Below are 17,440 nucleotides of genomic sequence, written 5' to 3' on the forward strand. Positions count from 1 at the left end.
TAGCGGAAAGAGGAGGAGTCTGTGGTATTTTTGGGGATCAGTGCTGTACTCTGATTCCCAACAATACGTCTCCTGACGGTCGGCTCACTAAGGCATTGGAGGGTCTGCGCACGCTAAGTAACAAAATGAAGGAGCACTCAGGTGTGAACACCAGTTGGTACTCTGACTGGTTAAACGTCTTTGGCAAATATAAAAGCTTGATTGCATCAGTACTGATTTCTATCGCTGTGTTTGCTGCTATTATGGTGTTATGCGGATGTTGCTGTATTCCATGTATCAGATCATTAACTGTTAAGACAATTGAACGCACGTTGGGGCCACTCCCTCCGGGTGGCCAGTACATGATGATCCCTCAGAAGGACCCCCAGGAGGGGGAGAAAGCTGTGGCCCTCCGGGATGTGAGTATGTGAAGGTGGCCTCAGGGACCTGGGGCCATGGGAGGGTATGAAATTTTCTCCTGATTGTCTACTAGAATTAAATTGTTTGCTGATTTTTAGCTTACGGCTAGTGATTTTTAGCTTGTGTTTAACAAGAAAACAAGGTATTCGAGTGATGACCTCAGTGGTCTGAGGTCATGAGAGGGAATGAAGGAATATAAGAATTTGATCTTGAAATAGTTCATTAGACATCTTGTGCATGAGAGTATGAAACTGCTGAGTGTGTGACAGTGGGAACAAAACAAAATATGTGGTTGGTGCGAGGACGTCTGCGTTCCAGAACAAAAAGATCATCCAGGAGCAGCAACAAGGACGACCCACAGGGCCATCTGATCGATAACAACAATTGGTGACCCAATATGGAAAACTACAACCAGGAGGAGCGAGCAAGTTATTCGGCAGGAGAAGAAAGACCAATGAGAGCAAGCTAAAGTTAACTGCAGTTTACACATAGCCAATAGAATAATGATAGAATGCCTTTGCTGATGTGCCATTTGCATATTGTGTAGTATAACTAATGGCTGGGCAACTCGGATGTAGAGTACGTCTGCTGGTGGCAACAGAGGCGTACAGAGGTGTATTGAGAGGGACCCGAGACCCAGGTGATGTATTAGATTTGTGTGTTAGGAATAAATCCACTCGTGTGTGAAAATGCCGGCTTCCTGATACCTTTCTATTGCAGAACGAGCGCGCATATTGTTGGATGAGTGGCAGTTGGGTAAAGTCACAAATTGGAGTCAGATTAGTAACTCGAGTTCATGTTAAATTAGAAAAATATTCCAACACTGGTAATATGTGTTGAAATGTTTAGGTAGGACTAGTTACTCATTGTTATTATGTGTTGTGTTAGTTTACCAAGAAGATAAACTTAGGTTTAGTTGCATTGTTCCACAGGTAAGCGGCATTCAACGTGCTTCAAAGTTATCTGCTCACAGAGGTGTGAGGAGGAGGTGTCGGCCGCCCATGGAGAAGACAACTGGTTGGGTGAAGAGATCAGACTCTGCGACTCCACTGCGGGGGGCATGGGCCGACAAGTGCTAAATCACACCACACTATATTCCTTAGCTAATCAGCGTTGCTACAACCACGATCTCCCCTCCCTTTAGTGTAGCAACGCCTCTGTAACCAGGGCAACCAAAACATTAAAAAGAGGAGCACGTGGAGTAGGAACGCAGAACTGATGAGATTGTAACTGAGCTTCCTTTATCGTTCTCCTCGCGAGTAAACTCATCCTGGTTGTCTTCTCCTCTTCGTTCCAGCATGTGAATTAATGTCTGATCATATTTAGACCTGACAAATATGTTAAGTGTGGTGGCGGTAGTGGTGTGTGTGTGTGCAATTGTTGATATTGACCTTATTATTGCATTTTTTTTTTTTTTTTTACCCATGATGGTTTTTGAGTAATATTGACTAGCCCCAGCAAAACCCAACAAAAGCTACTGCCTTCCTCTGTGCCTTAGAGGTCTCCCTCCACGACCCACCCCTGTCCAGCTCCGCTCAGCGGTACTGGGATGGCTTGAGGGATACCATACAGAGCACAGCCCTGTCAGTCTTTGGCAAAAAGCAGGGAAAGCCAAAGGACGGGTTCGATGCCAATTTAACATCATTGGCACCAATCCTTGAAGAGAAACGCGTCACACTCACAAATTACAAGCATACTCCAAACACCAAAACTCTACAGGCCCTCCGATCTTCTAGGGGGAAACTCCAACAAGCCGCTAGACGTTGTGCCAATGACTATTGGCTACAGCTCTGCAGCAACATTCAAGCAGCTGCTGACACAGGCAACATCAGACTCATGTTCGACGGCAACAAAAAGGCACTTGGACCATCACCCTGCACAATTGTCCTGTTGAAATCAGCTTCAGGAGAAACCATCGCTGAACGCTCCAACCAGCTAGACCGCTGGGTGGAACACTACTCAGAGCTCTATGCCAGGGACAACAGTGTCTCTGATGCAGCCCTCAGGCATGTAGGGCACCTACCTGTTATGGAAGAGCTTGACATGGAACCAGGAGCTGAGCAAAGCAATTAACAGCCTGCCCAGCGGAAAAGCTCCAGGCACCGATGGGATAACAGCCAAAGTCCTCAAGTGTGGAAAGCCTGCTCTTCTGCATAGACTGCACAAGCTCTTATGCCTGTGCTGGAAAGAAGGCTCTGTCCCACAGGAAATGAGAAATGCTAACATTGTCACCTTGTACAAAAACAAGGGAGACAGGAGTGACTGTAACAACTACCGTGGCATCTCCCTACTCACCATTACCGGTAAGCTCTTTGCTCGAGTTGTACTAAATAGACTTCAAGTCCTCGCAGAGAAGCTCTACCCAGAGTCACAGGCAGGGTTCAGAGCAGGAAGATCAACTCTAGATATGATCTTCATCCTGAGACAGCTGCAGGAGAAGTGCAGAGAACAACATAAACCTCTCTACATGGCCTTCGTTGACCTTACCAAGGCTTTTGACCTGGTGAGCAGGAGCGGCCTCTTCCAACTAGTGGAACGGATAGGTTGCCCACCAAAACTCCTCAGCATCCTCCAGTCCTTCCACACTGACATGAAAGGTACTGTCCAGTACGATGGGTGCACTTCTGAGCCCTTTAACATCCGCTGTGGGGTCAAACAGGGATGCGTGCTGGCACCCACTCTGTTTGGGATATTCTTCTCTCTCCTCCTGCACCAAGCATCAAACATCAACTGAGGGAGCTTACTTACACACCAGGACAGACGGCAAACTATTCAACCTATCCCGACTGCGAGCAAAAACCAAGATCAGACCACTCACCATTCGGGACATGTTTGCTGATGATGCAGCATTGGCAACACACATTAAGGAACATTTGCAGATTCTCCTAGACTGGTTCAGCCAAGCATGTCAGGACTTCAACCTGACCATCAGCCTAAACAAAACCAAGACAATGAAATGGGCCAGCGGACCACTGTCCCACCCTCCATCACCATCAACAACTATACACTCGAAGCTGTAAGCAGCTTTATTTATCTTGGGTCTACCATCACCTGCAATTTGTCACTCGATGCCGAGGTCAGCAGCCGAATTGGTAAAGCAGCTTCTACCTTTGGAAAACTGACACCCTGAGTATGGCAGAACAGCAAGCTCACCATCCATACAAAGGTGCAAGTGTACAGTGCCTGTGTCGTCAGTACACTCTTGTATGGCAGCGAAGCCTGGACTCTTTATGCACATCAAGAGAGAAGGCTAAACTCTTTCCATCTGCGTTGCCTGAGACACATACTGGGCATCACTTGGCGAGACAGGATCACAGACAGTGCAGTCCTGGAGAGTGCACAGCTCCCCACTATGCTCTCCCTGCTGAAGCAGCGGCGTCTGTTGGCTGGGCCATGTCTGTCGGATGAAAGGCGGTCGTATGCCAAAGGACATCTTATATGCAGAGCTAAAATCAGGCAAAAGGCAATTAGGCCGCCCGCTGCTCCGCTACAAGGATGTCAGCAAACAAGACCTCAAATCCTTCAACATCAACCCAGCCCCCTGGGAAGACGTCGCCCAGGATCGCTACAAATGGCAACAGGCTCTCCGAAACGGGCTGCAGACCCACGAAATCACCCTGGCTCAACATCGACAAACAAAAAGGAAGTTGAGAAAGTAGCAAGCCACCATGCCCCCATCTTCACCGGATCCGGCCCACACCTGTAACATCTGCGGCCGTGTCTGTCTCTCACGGATTGGACTCACCAGCCACAGCAGACGCTGTGCAAAGAAGACGTAACCTCCTGTCGCAAGAAATCTATGGTCTTTCGAGACTGTGATGCCAATGAATGACCAGCCCCAGTGCAAAGATTTGTTTTTACTAGCTAGATGTTGCCTATGTTTTTTAGCATGAGTAACAAAAAAAAGTTATATTTTGACAAAATATATTCTGCGGGTCTAAGCTCTTGATGCAGTCTACCAATTTCGGAAACACGTTGAACCAAAATTGACCCGGCAATGAATGTTTTTACACCAAGTGCACGGGCACATGTTGAAGAAAATAGGGGCCAATTTGTTAAGATCTGTTTTGTAGACATTGCACAGGATACAAACCACAAGTGCATTCGTGCTCTGTCAGACTAAATGAAAATGAAAACCCAACACTACTCGGCCCAATAAATTAACAACATTCTAACATATTAGAGGGTATCAGTATTTGTCTACAAGCACAGCTCAGTTTGCTCCTAACCCCTGCAGCTGCATATGATGAGTTAACATTCTTTTTCAGCTGATGTTCAGCAGATTGTATAGTTTGCCTAGTTTTGGGTCCATTTTTTGCCAGAACCAAATGCTTTTGAGGCACACAAGTCACAAGGTAGTTGAGATGTACCCTCTTAATGGACTAAACACGGGTCCTGCCATTGCACTCTTACCTACAGTCTTGCCGTGGGTTGGGTACATATCCAGGGTATGCTCCATCAGTGATATCACGACACATTTTGCTGTCTCTGTCTGAAGGGAGTAGAGTGCCCGCTCGGACCATGAGGCCCAGACAGTGATCAAATGTGTTTCTCTCCTCAGGACCATCCTCTGTAAAGAAACAGTGGCCCAGCGTGTCATAGCCCACCACGTCTTTTACCTGCAAAGGAGAATATTTAGTTTTTTGTTACAAACAACAAGCACACGTGTTTATAACTGTAACTGAATAAACTGTCATATTACTTCATCTTTTTATTTGCTATTCTCTCTTGGAAGACTAAATTATGTATAAGATAAAATAATTTATGTGCAATAAATCTGACACCGTTCATAGTTGGGAGTGAAGCAGTAGGGTCAAATTCCCTGTTCGTGAAAACACGATCGTCCCTGGGAATTCCCTTCCCTGAGGATAACACAGACGCGTTAACTAACTCTTATTGCTAGTGTGTCAGATAATTGCAGTTATCCAAGAACTGACCCGACAGTTCTTACTATATTTTTACCGATATGAATATGCTCTGTCCCCCGCCTACTGCCCGATGACGCTGGGATAGGCTCCAGCACGCCCGCGACCCCTGTGGGGACAAAGCGGTTCGGAAAATGAATGAATGAATGAATGAATATGCTCTGTTCATATACTCCATCAGTTTTACTTGCATACATCCAGATAACCGACATTTATAAGCATGAACGTGCATGTACTCTGAACTTTACATGACACTAGCAGTAAACATGTTCACAGTCAACATGACATTCAAAAGACTAAACACATGATAATTTTGGGACCAAGGACCTAGGATGGGCTGTTTTGGCTACGTGTGTGCAGGAGGCTGTAGCCCAAATGGATAGAGAAGCAATAGGCGGGGAATCAGAGGAGCGTGAGAAGATGCTGATCAGGTTAAGCCCTCAACCCAGATTCTTTAGAATTATACCAATTTCAGGCAACTGAAACACTGATTAAAAATGCATCAGACCGACTGCTATGAAAATGATGAGGCTGTTTTGATGTGCTTGAACGCAGTATACTTAAAATGGATTCAGGTCTTGACGTTTTACAATTTTTGAGCGGGAATTACGAATTTTAAATTGAACGGATACTTTTTCCAGACAACTTTGATCTAGCTCACTGGGTTTCCCCAGACGTTTTTAAGAAATTAAGGAATTGAGTAAAACAAAGCACCGATAAATATTTTCTTCCGGTTCAAGAATGCAAGTCGATGCCTATAATTGAATATCCAACCTGCACAATCTGTTAGTGACCATCAGACAGCGAACATACGTTAACAGTGAGTGGCAAATAATTCCTATCTATTCCTATCCATGGTAAATGACAAGCCTTTATCAGATCCCAAAACAATCGCCTGTAAATTTAATGAATTCTTCACAGAAATTGGACCAACCTTCGCCAGACAAATTCCACTAGTAACCGATAACCCAATCAATTATATGGAGACTAGTACTTCAGCAGCTTTTACTCTGACCCCAGCCACTGAACAAGATATTCATAACATAATTTCATCTCTTAAAAACACTTCTTCTGGTCATGATCACTTTGACTCCAGACTTGTGAAAGAAGTTGCAATCTGGATTGTGAAACCCTTATGTTACATTTTTAATTTGTCTTTCTCAAAGGGCACTGTCCCACAGGAAATAAAGTTGGCTAAAATTGTACCAATCTTTAAAAATGATGACCCAACAGGTCTTACCAATTATCGCCCAATATCCATTTTACCTGTCATGTCCAAGATCTTGGAAAAACTTGCCCACAATAAACTGTGTATTTTCCTCAATAATCACAATATACTATATGAACACCAGGATGGCTTTCGTAAGTCTCATTCAACATACACGTCTATCTCTCATTTAACATAGAAACTATACAAAGCTCACGGTATGAAAGAATACTCTATTGCAGTTTTCCTTGATTTATCCAAGGCATTTGATACAATAGACCATGAGATTATCTTATCAAAATTAAAGCATCTTGATGTCTCTGATGTCTCACTGTATTGGTTTGCCAGCTACTTGAAAGAGAGGAAACAATACGTTTCATTTAAGGGCGTTGACTCCCTCCAGTTAGACATCAAATGTGGAGTCCCACAAGGTTCGATTCTTGGACCCCTGTTATTTTTAATTTATATTAACGATCTCTGTAGAGCCTCTCACCATCTGTCAACCATCTTATTTACTGATGATACTTGTGTTGTTTATTCACATACCAATCTCAAACACCTTCTCTCAGTAATAAACAACGAATTGCAAAAGTTTTCAACTGTCTTTATTGACAATAAGTTAATTTCTCTGTCTTCATCTGTCCAATTTCTGGGCATATTAATTGATGACAAACTATGCTGGAAACCTCATATTAGTACAATATCTTCTAAAATTGCTAGGAATATTGGTATTTTGAGCAAACTACAGCATACTTTGGACAGAAAAAAACTCTGATGCTCTATTACTTCCTAATCTATCCATATATCAATTATTGCAACGCAATTTGGGCCAGGACTCATCCTACCAAGTTGAATCGCATCTATTGTCTACAAAAGTGTTGTGTCCGAATTATTCTACATGCTAACTACCTTGCTCATTCACTCCCGCTATTTCAGGAACTATCAATTCTCAGCATATACCAGGTAAACTTTCTCCACACAGCTCAGTTTGTCTTCAAAACAACCCACAATCAGTTCTCCGTTACACAATAGCTTTTACAGGAGAAGGGAAGATTATCACTGTCATAACACCAGAAATAAAGCTAGACTTGAGTTGCCCCACGTCCGAACTTCCCTGTCCAAATTTAGTCTTCATTTAAGGGATGCCAAAGTATTTAATCAACTTCCTATTCATTTTTTTTTACCTTTCATCCTTCATGTTCAAAACTGCTGTTAAACAACACATATTCACAAATCACATATGCACTATGAACTATAGTAGTATTACCTGAGTTAGGGTGCTTGTTACCTTGGCTACTGTTATAATTTTGCCTTGATGATGCTATTATTTGTTTACTAAGGATTTATCACCATTATTTGTTTATTAAGATATTATTACCATCCCTTTCTAATTACACTGATTCTACTTCAAATAGTAGGCTAATTGATTGATTAGATATATTTTATAAATTTCACCAACAGCTTCATACTCCAAGCTGTCAGGATCCTGAACTCTCCCCCCTCCCCTGCATAACGTCCTGTACTTTTGCGCTATATTCTGGCTATCTTCTGTATGCACGCTTGCTCCATTTTGCTCCTCTTATTTGTCTATTTACCGTAATTTTCGGACTATAAGTCGCTCCGGAGTACATGTCGCACCAGCTATAAAATGCACAATAAAAAAAAAAACATATATAAGTCGCACCGGAGTATAAATCGCACTTTTGGGGCAAATTTATTTGTCAAAATCCAAAACCAAAATCAGACATGAACCAGCAACAACAGGCTAAACGATACGGTATGCTAACGTGACATGTATACACAAACGAGGAACTGAGAACGGGCCTGACGTAGTATTCAGTTATTCAAGTAAGTATTACATCAATAACACGTTTATCAAACCATCTGTGTCACTCCAATTCATTAAATCCATTGATCGTGCTTTATGTAAACAATGCCGCGTATTCGCCGCATATGCTCACGTCGGACCCGTTGTAAGTGTCATTTGTAATTATTCCACAGACCCATATAACGATATATAAAGTATATTTCAAATAACTATCATATTACAACAATATTATCAAACCATCTGTGTCACTCCAAATCATTCAATCCATCGATCAATTCCTTGTTCTTTATGTCAACAACGCGGCGCGTGCGCTGCAGAGATCTAGTATATAACTATATTGTAGCGTTAACAAAGTACCAGGAAAGACGTGAGTTTGGTAAACTGCTCTTTATTTAACAAAACAGGAGTTCAACGAGCCAACAACTACTGAACTCCCAGCCACGGAGGTGGAAGAGAGCTCCATAAATAGGACCGGGCGTGCGTAAAAGCCATGTCCGAGCCCCATCCACCGTCCCCAGACAGCCACCTGGCCGAGCGCCGGCCCCCGACTTCCATCCACGGCGGTGAAAGAGAGCTCCCGTTGAGAAGGATCGGGCGTGCGTAAAAGCCATAATAGTTTTTAAAACCTTCTGTCACTCCAAATCATTAAATCCTTCAAACTCTTCGTCCTCTGTGTCACTTACAAACAAAGCCGCGAATGATGCCGGTAGTACGTGGGGCCCTTCGTCATCTTCGTCATCCATGATCGAATCCTTTGCCCTTTATGTAAACAACCGCCGCGCGGCACGGGTGATGTCACTTTCAGTTCAAATGACAGTAATCCCTTGCTACATCGCGGTTCGTTTATTGCGGTTTCACTACATCGCGGATTTTTGAATTTTGAAAATTTGTGAAATAAATCACATAAGTAGCTCCTGAGTATAAGTCACCCCCCCACCCAAACTATGACAAAAAACGCGACTTATAGTCTGAAAATTATGGTATTTATTTCTTGTTTATTTATTCAGGTTATTTGCTCATTACTCATTCATCGCTCTTATCTATTGTTTTTACTCTTTGTGCTATTTGCTTGTATGTGTTGTGTAATGTGTTTAGTCACCGTGGGACGCTGGGAAACGTAATTTCGATCTCTTTGTGTGTCTTAACGTGAAGAAATTGACAATAAAGCAGACTTTGACTTTAATTTTAACTTGAAGTCTGAGGGAGACAACTTATAAGCCCGTCAGGGTTTCTAGTCTTCCTTGCGTATGACTATTTTCTCTGAATTATTTTTTTCTTCATGTGACATTTGTGTTATTTTGTGTGTGCTAAATAAATATTTTAAAAAATCCTATATAATATATAAGCACTTCACTGTTCATAAACAAAAGCTGAACTCACCAGAAGTCCATTGGAGCTGTGGATGGTTACACAGCGAGAAAACGTGTGGTGGATTGACAAATCACTGACATAGGTGGGTGGTTTGTAACCTCCCCTCTCATCCACTTCACCATTCATATGGAAATGGACTGGGTAGTGTCCCATTGTTTGTTGGCCCATGTGTTGCAGCTCCACACCTGATATGTGTGTGGCCTTGAAACCTCGCTCTACCTAATGATTTCAAAGGGGATCAGTCAGTCTTAAGATATGCAATACATCTTTATTTCTATAGCGATTTCACAACAGTGTTTTCCATCACAAAGCACTTTGCAAAAATATATCACCTAAAATGACAACACAACAGAAAATATCACATGAAAAATTGGCAATAATACAAACATAACTATATGAGGATTTCTAAGAAGCAGTTCGAGCAAAATTAAATAAGCAAGTTTCTGAGGAAAGAAATACATAAACAGTGGAAAAGGGAAAAAAAGGAGAGAATGAAAGTCAGCCAGTGGAATTCTGTAAGACAATCAAAGAAAGCTGACTAAAACCTCTGGACCATGAAGAGAGAGCAACACCAATGTGTACATGTTCTGTTAGGTTAGACAATCTCATGTACGTTTTGATGCTCATATCTGTACAGTTTTCTTTATTAGTTTAAATACACATAACTGCTCAATCAGAACACGAATACAACACACATGACTGTATGAACACACACACATAGGCACACACGCACACACACAGTGGGGGGGGGGGGGGGCAGCGCCCCACACACTCAGGTACCAAATGGTCATGTGACAAGTTCCGGCCTTTCCGGGTTTTATAAAAGAAGTTGACCTGGAGAAGCAAGTTGTTGTTTCATGTGCCGCTAGGCCATGTATACTGGCCGCCATTAAACAACCCAAGATCTTGCCAATAAAGAACCAACTCTATACTCCACATCTTGGGTTTTCCTTGCTCAACACTGGACATCGCTCACAATATGCAACAACCAATAGACTGCCGCCAATATAACTACAATAAAGGCCAATTCATAGTAGCTCTACTTGACAGATCACAACTTTTTTGGGGAAAATGGAACAACTTTGCAGACATTTGTAGACATGGGAGGTTTGGAGAAAGTAAAAGCACAAATGTCCTTTTACTTTCAAGGGCTTCACTCTAATCTTGTTGAGCGTTCCTATTTGTGCTTCCCGGCATTTGCGTTTGGCGGTCGTCGATGTGGTTTCGAGACCTGCGTCTTGTGGTTTGTCATGTGTGATCATTTAGCCGCTGCGTTTTCTCCCGGCATTTTTTGAATGTCTATGTGTGATTATTTAGCCGCTGCGTTTTCTCCCAGCATTTTTTTTAATGTATATGTGTGATCGTTTAGCTGCTGCGTTTTCTCCCGGCATTTTTTGAATGTGTATGGTGATCATTTGGCAGCTGCGTTTCCTCCCGGCATTTTTTGAATGTGAGTGAGGGGTGTGGTAATGTTGTAATTTACTTGTGAATGGATTGTGGGAGATTGTCTTTTCGTACCTCACCTGTGCCTTTCTGTCTTCTATTGTTTCCATTGCTGCTGGACTGGGAGGGGGTGAGAAGAGTGATTGTTGTAATTTGCTTATGAAAGGGCTGTAAGAGCCGGCTCCTGTGGTGTTGCACCTGGACCATTCTCTTCCATTGTCTCCAGGATGTTGGAATGTGGGTGGGGTGATTGATATTGTAATTTGATTGTGCGGAAAACTTATGAAGGTGGGGTCTGGACTCTACTGGTAGCTATTTGCTGGGTTGGCGCGGGTGGGGGACCCATGCATTCAGTTTGGAAATGCCGGGCCCCCCTCTTGCGCCCCTTGTGGCTGCGTGCGGAGTGGAGTCGTTCCCGGTCCAGGTGTGTGCTGAGGGTAGCAAGTGACATTAAGACAGGATGATGGAAGAATGAATGAGGACAGTTAGGGAATGCATGTAAGACAAGGGATGTGCCCGACTGTAACTGAGGCCCGGTGGATTTCAATGTCTGCCTGCTCACGGCCATCATGAAGTTATATGTTGTGGGACAGGGGTTGAGCTGTGATAGTGAATGAATGGGCGCCTTTGTGTCTGTTGGTTTGTACGTGTGTGCGCGCATATGAATGGCCTAGGTAGGTTGATGTGAAGGTGACGTGATCACAATTGACACACTGCACGCATAGCTAGGGGTTTTCTCTTTTGCATGTTTTTGGAAGTGTGTGATTGAAAAACTAAATGTTTACCCAAAAAGTTATTTTACAGTATTGATAAATTGGATTAGTATGTCACACGCATGCGCCGCTGGCCACTCGACCACGCCTTCTCACTGAAATCACCGCCACCTGGCATGGGCTCATGGAGAGCGCTATATCAGCGCAGGCCAGTGCAACACTCTCCGTCAGCTTGTCTCGTGATGTCCGTGTGTGCACTGGTCCAAGTAAGCTTGACTCCCCGATTCATTCCGACTCGAATCTTGTCATGTTTGTCTTGTCCGTTCTGCTCCCCAGTCAGCCGCTATCCTCTTCAGAGCACTCCTGTCTGTGATCTGCTCTCGCCAGTGAGAAGTCCCGCCGATCACTCCGTTCCCTGGTCCGCCATCCACGCCCGACGAACCCTGCTTCGCCCATACACCGCTCCAGCCCTCCACCGATACCCTTCCTGTTAGGGTTTATAAACTATCTTGATCGTATGATTATGTTGGGATGTAGACTAGAATGATGAACTTTGTTGGAACCTTTTACCATTCCTTGACCCTGAAAAGTTTAACCATTCAATTGTTGAAACTTTCCAAATGGTGTGGAAACATCCTTGTTTAGATAGTCATCTAAAATACTCTTCTAGGTTTTATTTCCACGACCTCGTAAAACAATAAACTGGGACCCTCTGCACTGATTGACCAGTTGCTGAGGTGACCACCAAACATGCCAGATGTCATCCCCACCTTGGCCACTCTCACCCCCACCCTTCTTCTCTCAATAAATACTCTCTTGCATGAATCCAACGGCAGACTTTGTTCGAACATTGCTGTACCTACAGTAACGAACAAACTCTCCTCTTGCAAGTGTTCAAAGGGCATACTGTCTCCCGCGTGGTTCTTGCAAAATAAGTTAGAGTCAGAACATCCCTAACACTTCCCCTTGACAATAAACTCTGTGTCGTCACCGCACTTGGCGGTACTGTCCGTCTGTTACATTAGTAATTTTTTAACCTTTTTCCTTCCATGAAGAAATGAAGATGTATTGAACTTGAGTAAATATTGAAATTTGTATTACTACCTTTATTATTTTTTTACTACACACTATTGGTTGAACGACTTATGATTGTTTTGTGATTGTTTCATAGTTAACTTTAAGGTGATAATTGAGTTGACGTTGACTAATAGATCATGCCATTGTTATTTATCTCAACTCACTCTGTAAAAGAAAATTTAAAATGATTACCCTGCAAAGACTAGTTTTACTCACACAGACACACACACACGCACACACATTCTCTCTTGAAGGCACACACCCACCCCACATGTCATTTAGCCAATCACAATCAGATAACTTTAAGTATTGTTGGAATTCATACGACTAACAATTCTTGACACACATATATACAATTTTTTTTTCTTTTAAATGAATGGAGGTAATGCTTTTCAATAAAGCTTCGCAGCAAACCTTCATTATTGTGAATTAATACATAATTGTAAACAATCAAATTGATTTTGGAAGTATCTGACTCAGGGGCTTGTGTCCATCCTTGCTGCAGCCATTTTCTGATCTTTTTTTTTTTTTTACGAAACCCAGTCAGTTTCATATCTATCAAGCCAAGTAAGTATCATTTTAGTGACTTGCCATCTATGTAAGATGCTGTCGTGTGTTCGATAAAGATTTATTACTTGACAGGCTAACATCTCTTTTATTCTTGGGAGAGTCACACACACCACATTTTTTGCGAGGTGTCCATGTGCGCAATCACATGACAGGTGCATAATTGAATTAAAGTAAAACAATTTCAAATGCAGCATGATAAAATCAACGCTTCATATAGTCAACTGTTCAGTTTAATGCTACACACTACCACCAACAAGCACATATAAACACTAAATACTATTAAACTAATAATAATAATAATAAAAGTTGAGTTAGTTTTACTTTGGACTTTCAGTAGTATTTAGTTCTTGCCACAAGGGGGAAAAGAGAAGTCTAAAATTTGGGGGGATTTTTAAATGTACCTATCTGTTGCAAGTCTGTAACCAGCTTTTGTAAAACATTTATTGTAAGTCATAAAGTCCCAATGATCATTGTCACACACACATCTGGGTGTGGTGAAATTTGTCCTCTGCATTTAACCCATCCCCATGTGATTTTGATCCATCCCCTGGGGGAGAGGGGAGCAGTGAGCAGAAGCGGTGCTGCGCCCGGGAATCATTTGGTGATCTAACCTCCCAATTCCAACCCTTAATGCTGAGTGCCAAGCAGGGAGGCAATGGGTTCCATTTTTATAGTCTTTGGTATGACCCGGCTGGAGTTTGAACCCACAACCTTCCAGTCTCAGGGCGGACACTCTACTACTAGGCCACTGAGCTGGTTTGAGCTGGTTTGGAGTTTGGGACTTTAACTTTAATAAGGATTTTACATGCGCGATGTAGCCAGGAAAAATTTTAAAAGACAATAGGTTAAATGTTAATATGCTAACAGTTGGTTTGCTGACATCAAGTGTTCTTCTACATATCCATGATTTGCTGACAAATTATAACCTTGCCTGCAAGCTGAATTCTCGTGGTATTTGTGAGTTAACAAATGCCAGAGAATCTGTTTTTGTCAGGGTCCGGGAGCTTTCCTTTCTGTCCACAGGTAGCATCCGTGAGCAGGGTATCTGAGGATCCACGGGTGCCACTGATCAGGCTCGTCAAGGGGAGGCTCCTGGACCCCACTCGCAGATCTCGGCTAAGATCCACTCCTCTCTGGCGATGCTTCACGCCCTCCCCCATCAAGGAACCAGCCCGGCCACTCCTGTTTTGGAACCCGGCTGAACTATCGACCATATCTCAATAAATCCTTAATGATCACTTTGATCTCTCTGAGTTCGTTCTGCATGTGGGTCAAAACAATCGCCTGATGAAAACAATCGCCTGATGAAACAGGTCCCATCGATCTCACGCAGGTTTCAGAAGAATAGCATGAACTTAAGCAAGTCTTCAACAAGAGCAAGGCCTTGTCTTTACCACCTCATCACCCATATGATTGTGCCATAGAACTCCTTCTTGGTGCCCCGCTACCGCCCAGTAGGCTCTACAACATTTCCCACTCAGAAAGACAAGCCATGGAGACATACCGTTTTGGCCTGAATATAAGACGAGTTTTTTTGCATCGAAATAAGACTGAAAAAGTGGGTGTCTAGACATTATACCCATTTTCACTTGTACGAAGTGGTAAGTTAAAGGTTGCTGGTATTGACTGAGTATGTTGCTGTGATCGTCTGCGTCTTTGACACAAAGTGAGTATATACATTTTATTGTTACTACTGTCCACTGTTGTTCCCTTTGTCCGGTCGCAGTTTGCTTCGTGTGCGTGCCGTTTGATTGACAGCTCCGGTGCGCTCATAATCGACTGAGTATGTTGCTGTGATCGTGTGCATCTTTGACAGAAAGTGAGTATATACACATTTTATTTTGCTACTGTCCACTGTTGTGCAGTTTGTCCGATCGCGGTTTGCTTCGTGTGCACGCCGTTTGATTGACAACTCCAGGGCGCTCCTTTAAGTTTGCCTCGCATCGTACGAGTGGCCGTTACGCAGTAGCACAGTGACTAACGGTCGCCAGCAAATGTATTTTGTTGTCTCAATCGATGACTTATGTTCGGTGGGTGTTAGAGATGTTCCCACTCCAACTTATTTTGAGAGAACTACACGGGAGACATTATGCCCTTTAAGCACTTGCAAGTGGAGAGTTTGTTCGTTAGTCTCTTACAAGAGCATATTTATTGAGAACAAGTAGGGTGGGGGTGACTTCGGACATGTTTGGTGGTCACTTCAGCAACTGGTTAATCAGTGCGGAGGGTCCCAGCTCATTGTTTTACAAGGTTGAGGAAATAGAAACTAGTGGAGCATTTTAGATGACTAACTAAGCAAGAATGTTTCCACGCCATTTGGAAAGTTTCAACAACTGAATGGTTAAACTTTTCAGAGTCAAGGAAAGGTAAAAGGTTTAAACAAAGTTAATAATTCTAGTCTACATTCCAACATACTGTAATTTTCGGACTATAAGTCGCTCCGGAGTATAAGTCGCACCAGCCATAAAATGCACAATAAAGTGAAAAAAAAACATAAGTCACACTTTTGGGGCAAATGTATTTGTCAAAATTCAACACCAAAAACAGACATTAACCAGCAACAACAAGCTAAACGATACAGTATGCTAACGTGACATACACAAACGAGGAGCTGAGAACGGGCCTGACATAACATTCTGAGTTACTCAAGTCAGTATTACATAAATAACACGTTTATCAAACCATCTGTGTCACACCAATTCATTAAATCCATCGATCTTGCTTTATGTAAACAATGCCGCGTATGTGCCGCATATGCTCACGTCGGACCCGTTGTAAATTGCATTTCAAATTATTCCAGACCCATATAACGTTATATAAAGTATATTTCAAATAACTATCATATTACAACAATATTATCAAACTATCCGTGTCACTCCAAATCATTAAATCCATCGATCAAATTCCTCATTCTTTATGTCAACAACGCCGCGCGTGCACTGCAGAGATCTAGTATATAACTATATTGTAGTGTTAACAAAGTACCAGGAAAGATGTGGGTTTGGTAAACGGCTCTTTATTTAACAAAACAAGAGTTCAACGAGCCAACAACTACTGAACTTCCAGCCACGGAGGTGGAAGAGAGCTCCATAGAATCCATAGGAGCGGGCGTGTAACAATACATTTCAGTCAGAAAGAAAGCTCCGTAGAGTATGACTGGGCGTGCGTAAAAGCCATGTCCGAGCCCCATCCACCGTCCCCAGACAGCCACCCGGCCGAGTGCTGGCCCCCGACTTCCATCCACGGAGGTGAAAGAGAGCTCCCGTCGAGAAGGACGGGCGTGCATAAAAGTCATAATAGTTTTTCAAACCTTCTGTCTCACTCCTAACTTCTGTCACTTACAAACAAAGCCGCTAATGATGCCGGTAATACGTGGGGCCCTTCGTCATCTTTGTCATCCCATGATCAAATCCTTGGCCCTTTGTGTAAACAACAACCGCACGGCACGGGTGACGTCACTTGCAGTTCAAATGACAGTAACCCCTTTCTACATCGCGGTTCGTTTATCGCGGTTTCACTACATTCCGGCTTTTTGAATTTTGAAAATTTGTGAAAAAAAAAAAAATCACATAAGTCGCTCCTGAGTATCAGTCGCCCCCCCCCAAACTATGACAAAAACCACGACTTATAGTCCGAAAATTACGGAAATCATACGATCAAGATAGTTTGTAAACCCTAACAGTGTGTTACCTCATCACCGTCAAGAATAGGTAGCCCCTTCCCCTCATCTCGTCAGCATTTGAACCAGTCCAAGAATCAAGCATCTTCACCAAGCTTGACCTCCAAAATGCGAATCATCTGGTCAGGATCCGCCAGGGAGATGAGTGGAAGACCGCTTTCAAGACCCTACTAGGCCACTTCCAATACCTCGTCATGCCCTTTGGACTTTGCAATGTCACCGCAGTTT

At 43.1% G+C, this 17,440-nt stretch overlaps 1 protein-coding gene across 6 annotated transcripts in view; it reads right to left on the bottom strand.

The window, feature by feature from the left end:
- The window catches only part of cemip (cell migration inducing hyaluronidase 1), a 166,337-nt gene that overhangs the window by 45,916 nt on the left and 102,981 nt on the right, over positions 1 to 17,440 (bottom strand). For all 6 annotated transcript variants that reach the window (XM_085906791.1, XM_085906792.1, XM_085906793.1 and 3 more), the window contains 2 exons: positions 9,740 to 9,949; positions 4,813 to 5,018 (listed from right to left, as the gene is read on the bottom strand). In XM_085906791.1, coding sequence (XP_085762917.1) covers positions 4,813 to 5,018; positions 9,740 to 9,949 — 416 coding nt within the window. The remainder of the gene's footprint in view (positions 1 to 4,812; positions 5,019 to 9,739; positions 9,950 to 17,440) is intronic.

The sequence above is a fragment of the Syngnathus leptorhynchus genome, chromosome 3 (assembly GCF_054491065.1).
Source record: "Syngnathus leptorhynchus isolate UIUO chromosome 3, UIUO_Slep, whole genome shotgun sequence".
Taxonomy (NCBI): domain Eukaryota; kingdom Metazoa; phylum Chordata; class Actinopteri; order Syngnathiformes; family Syngnathidae; genus Syngnathus; species Syngnathus leptorhynchus.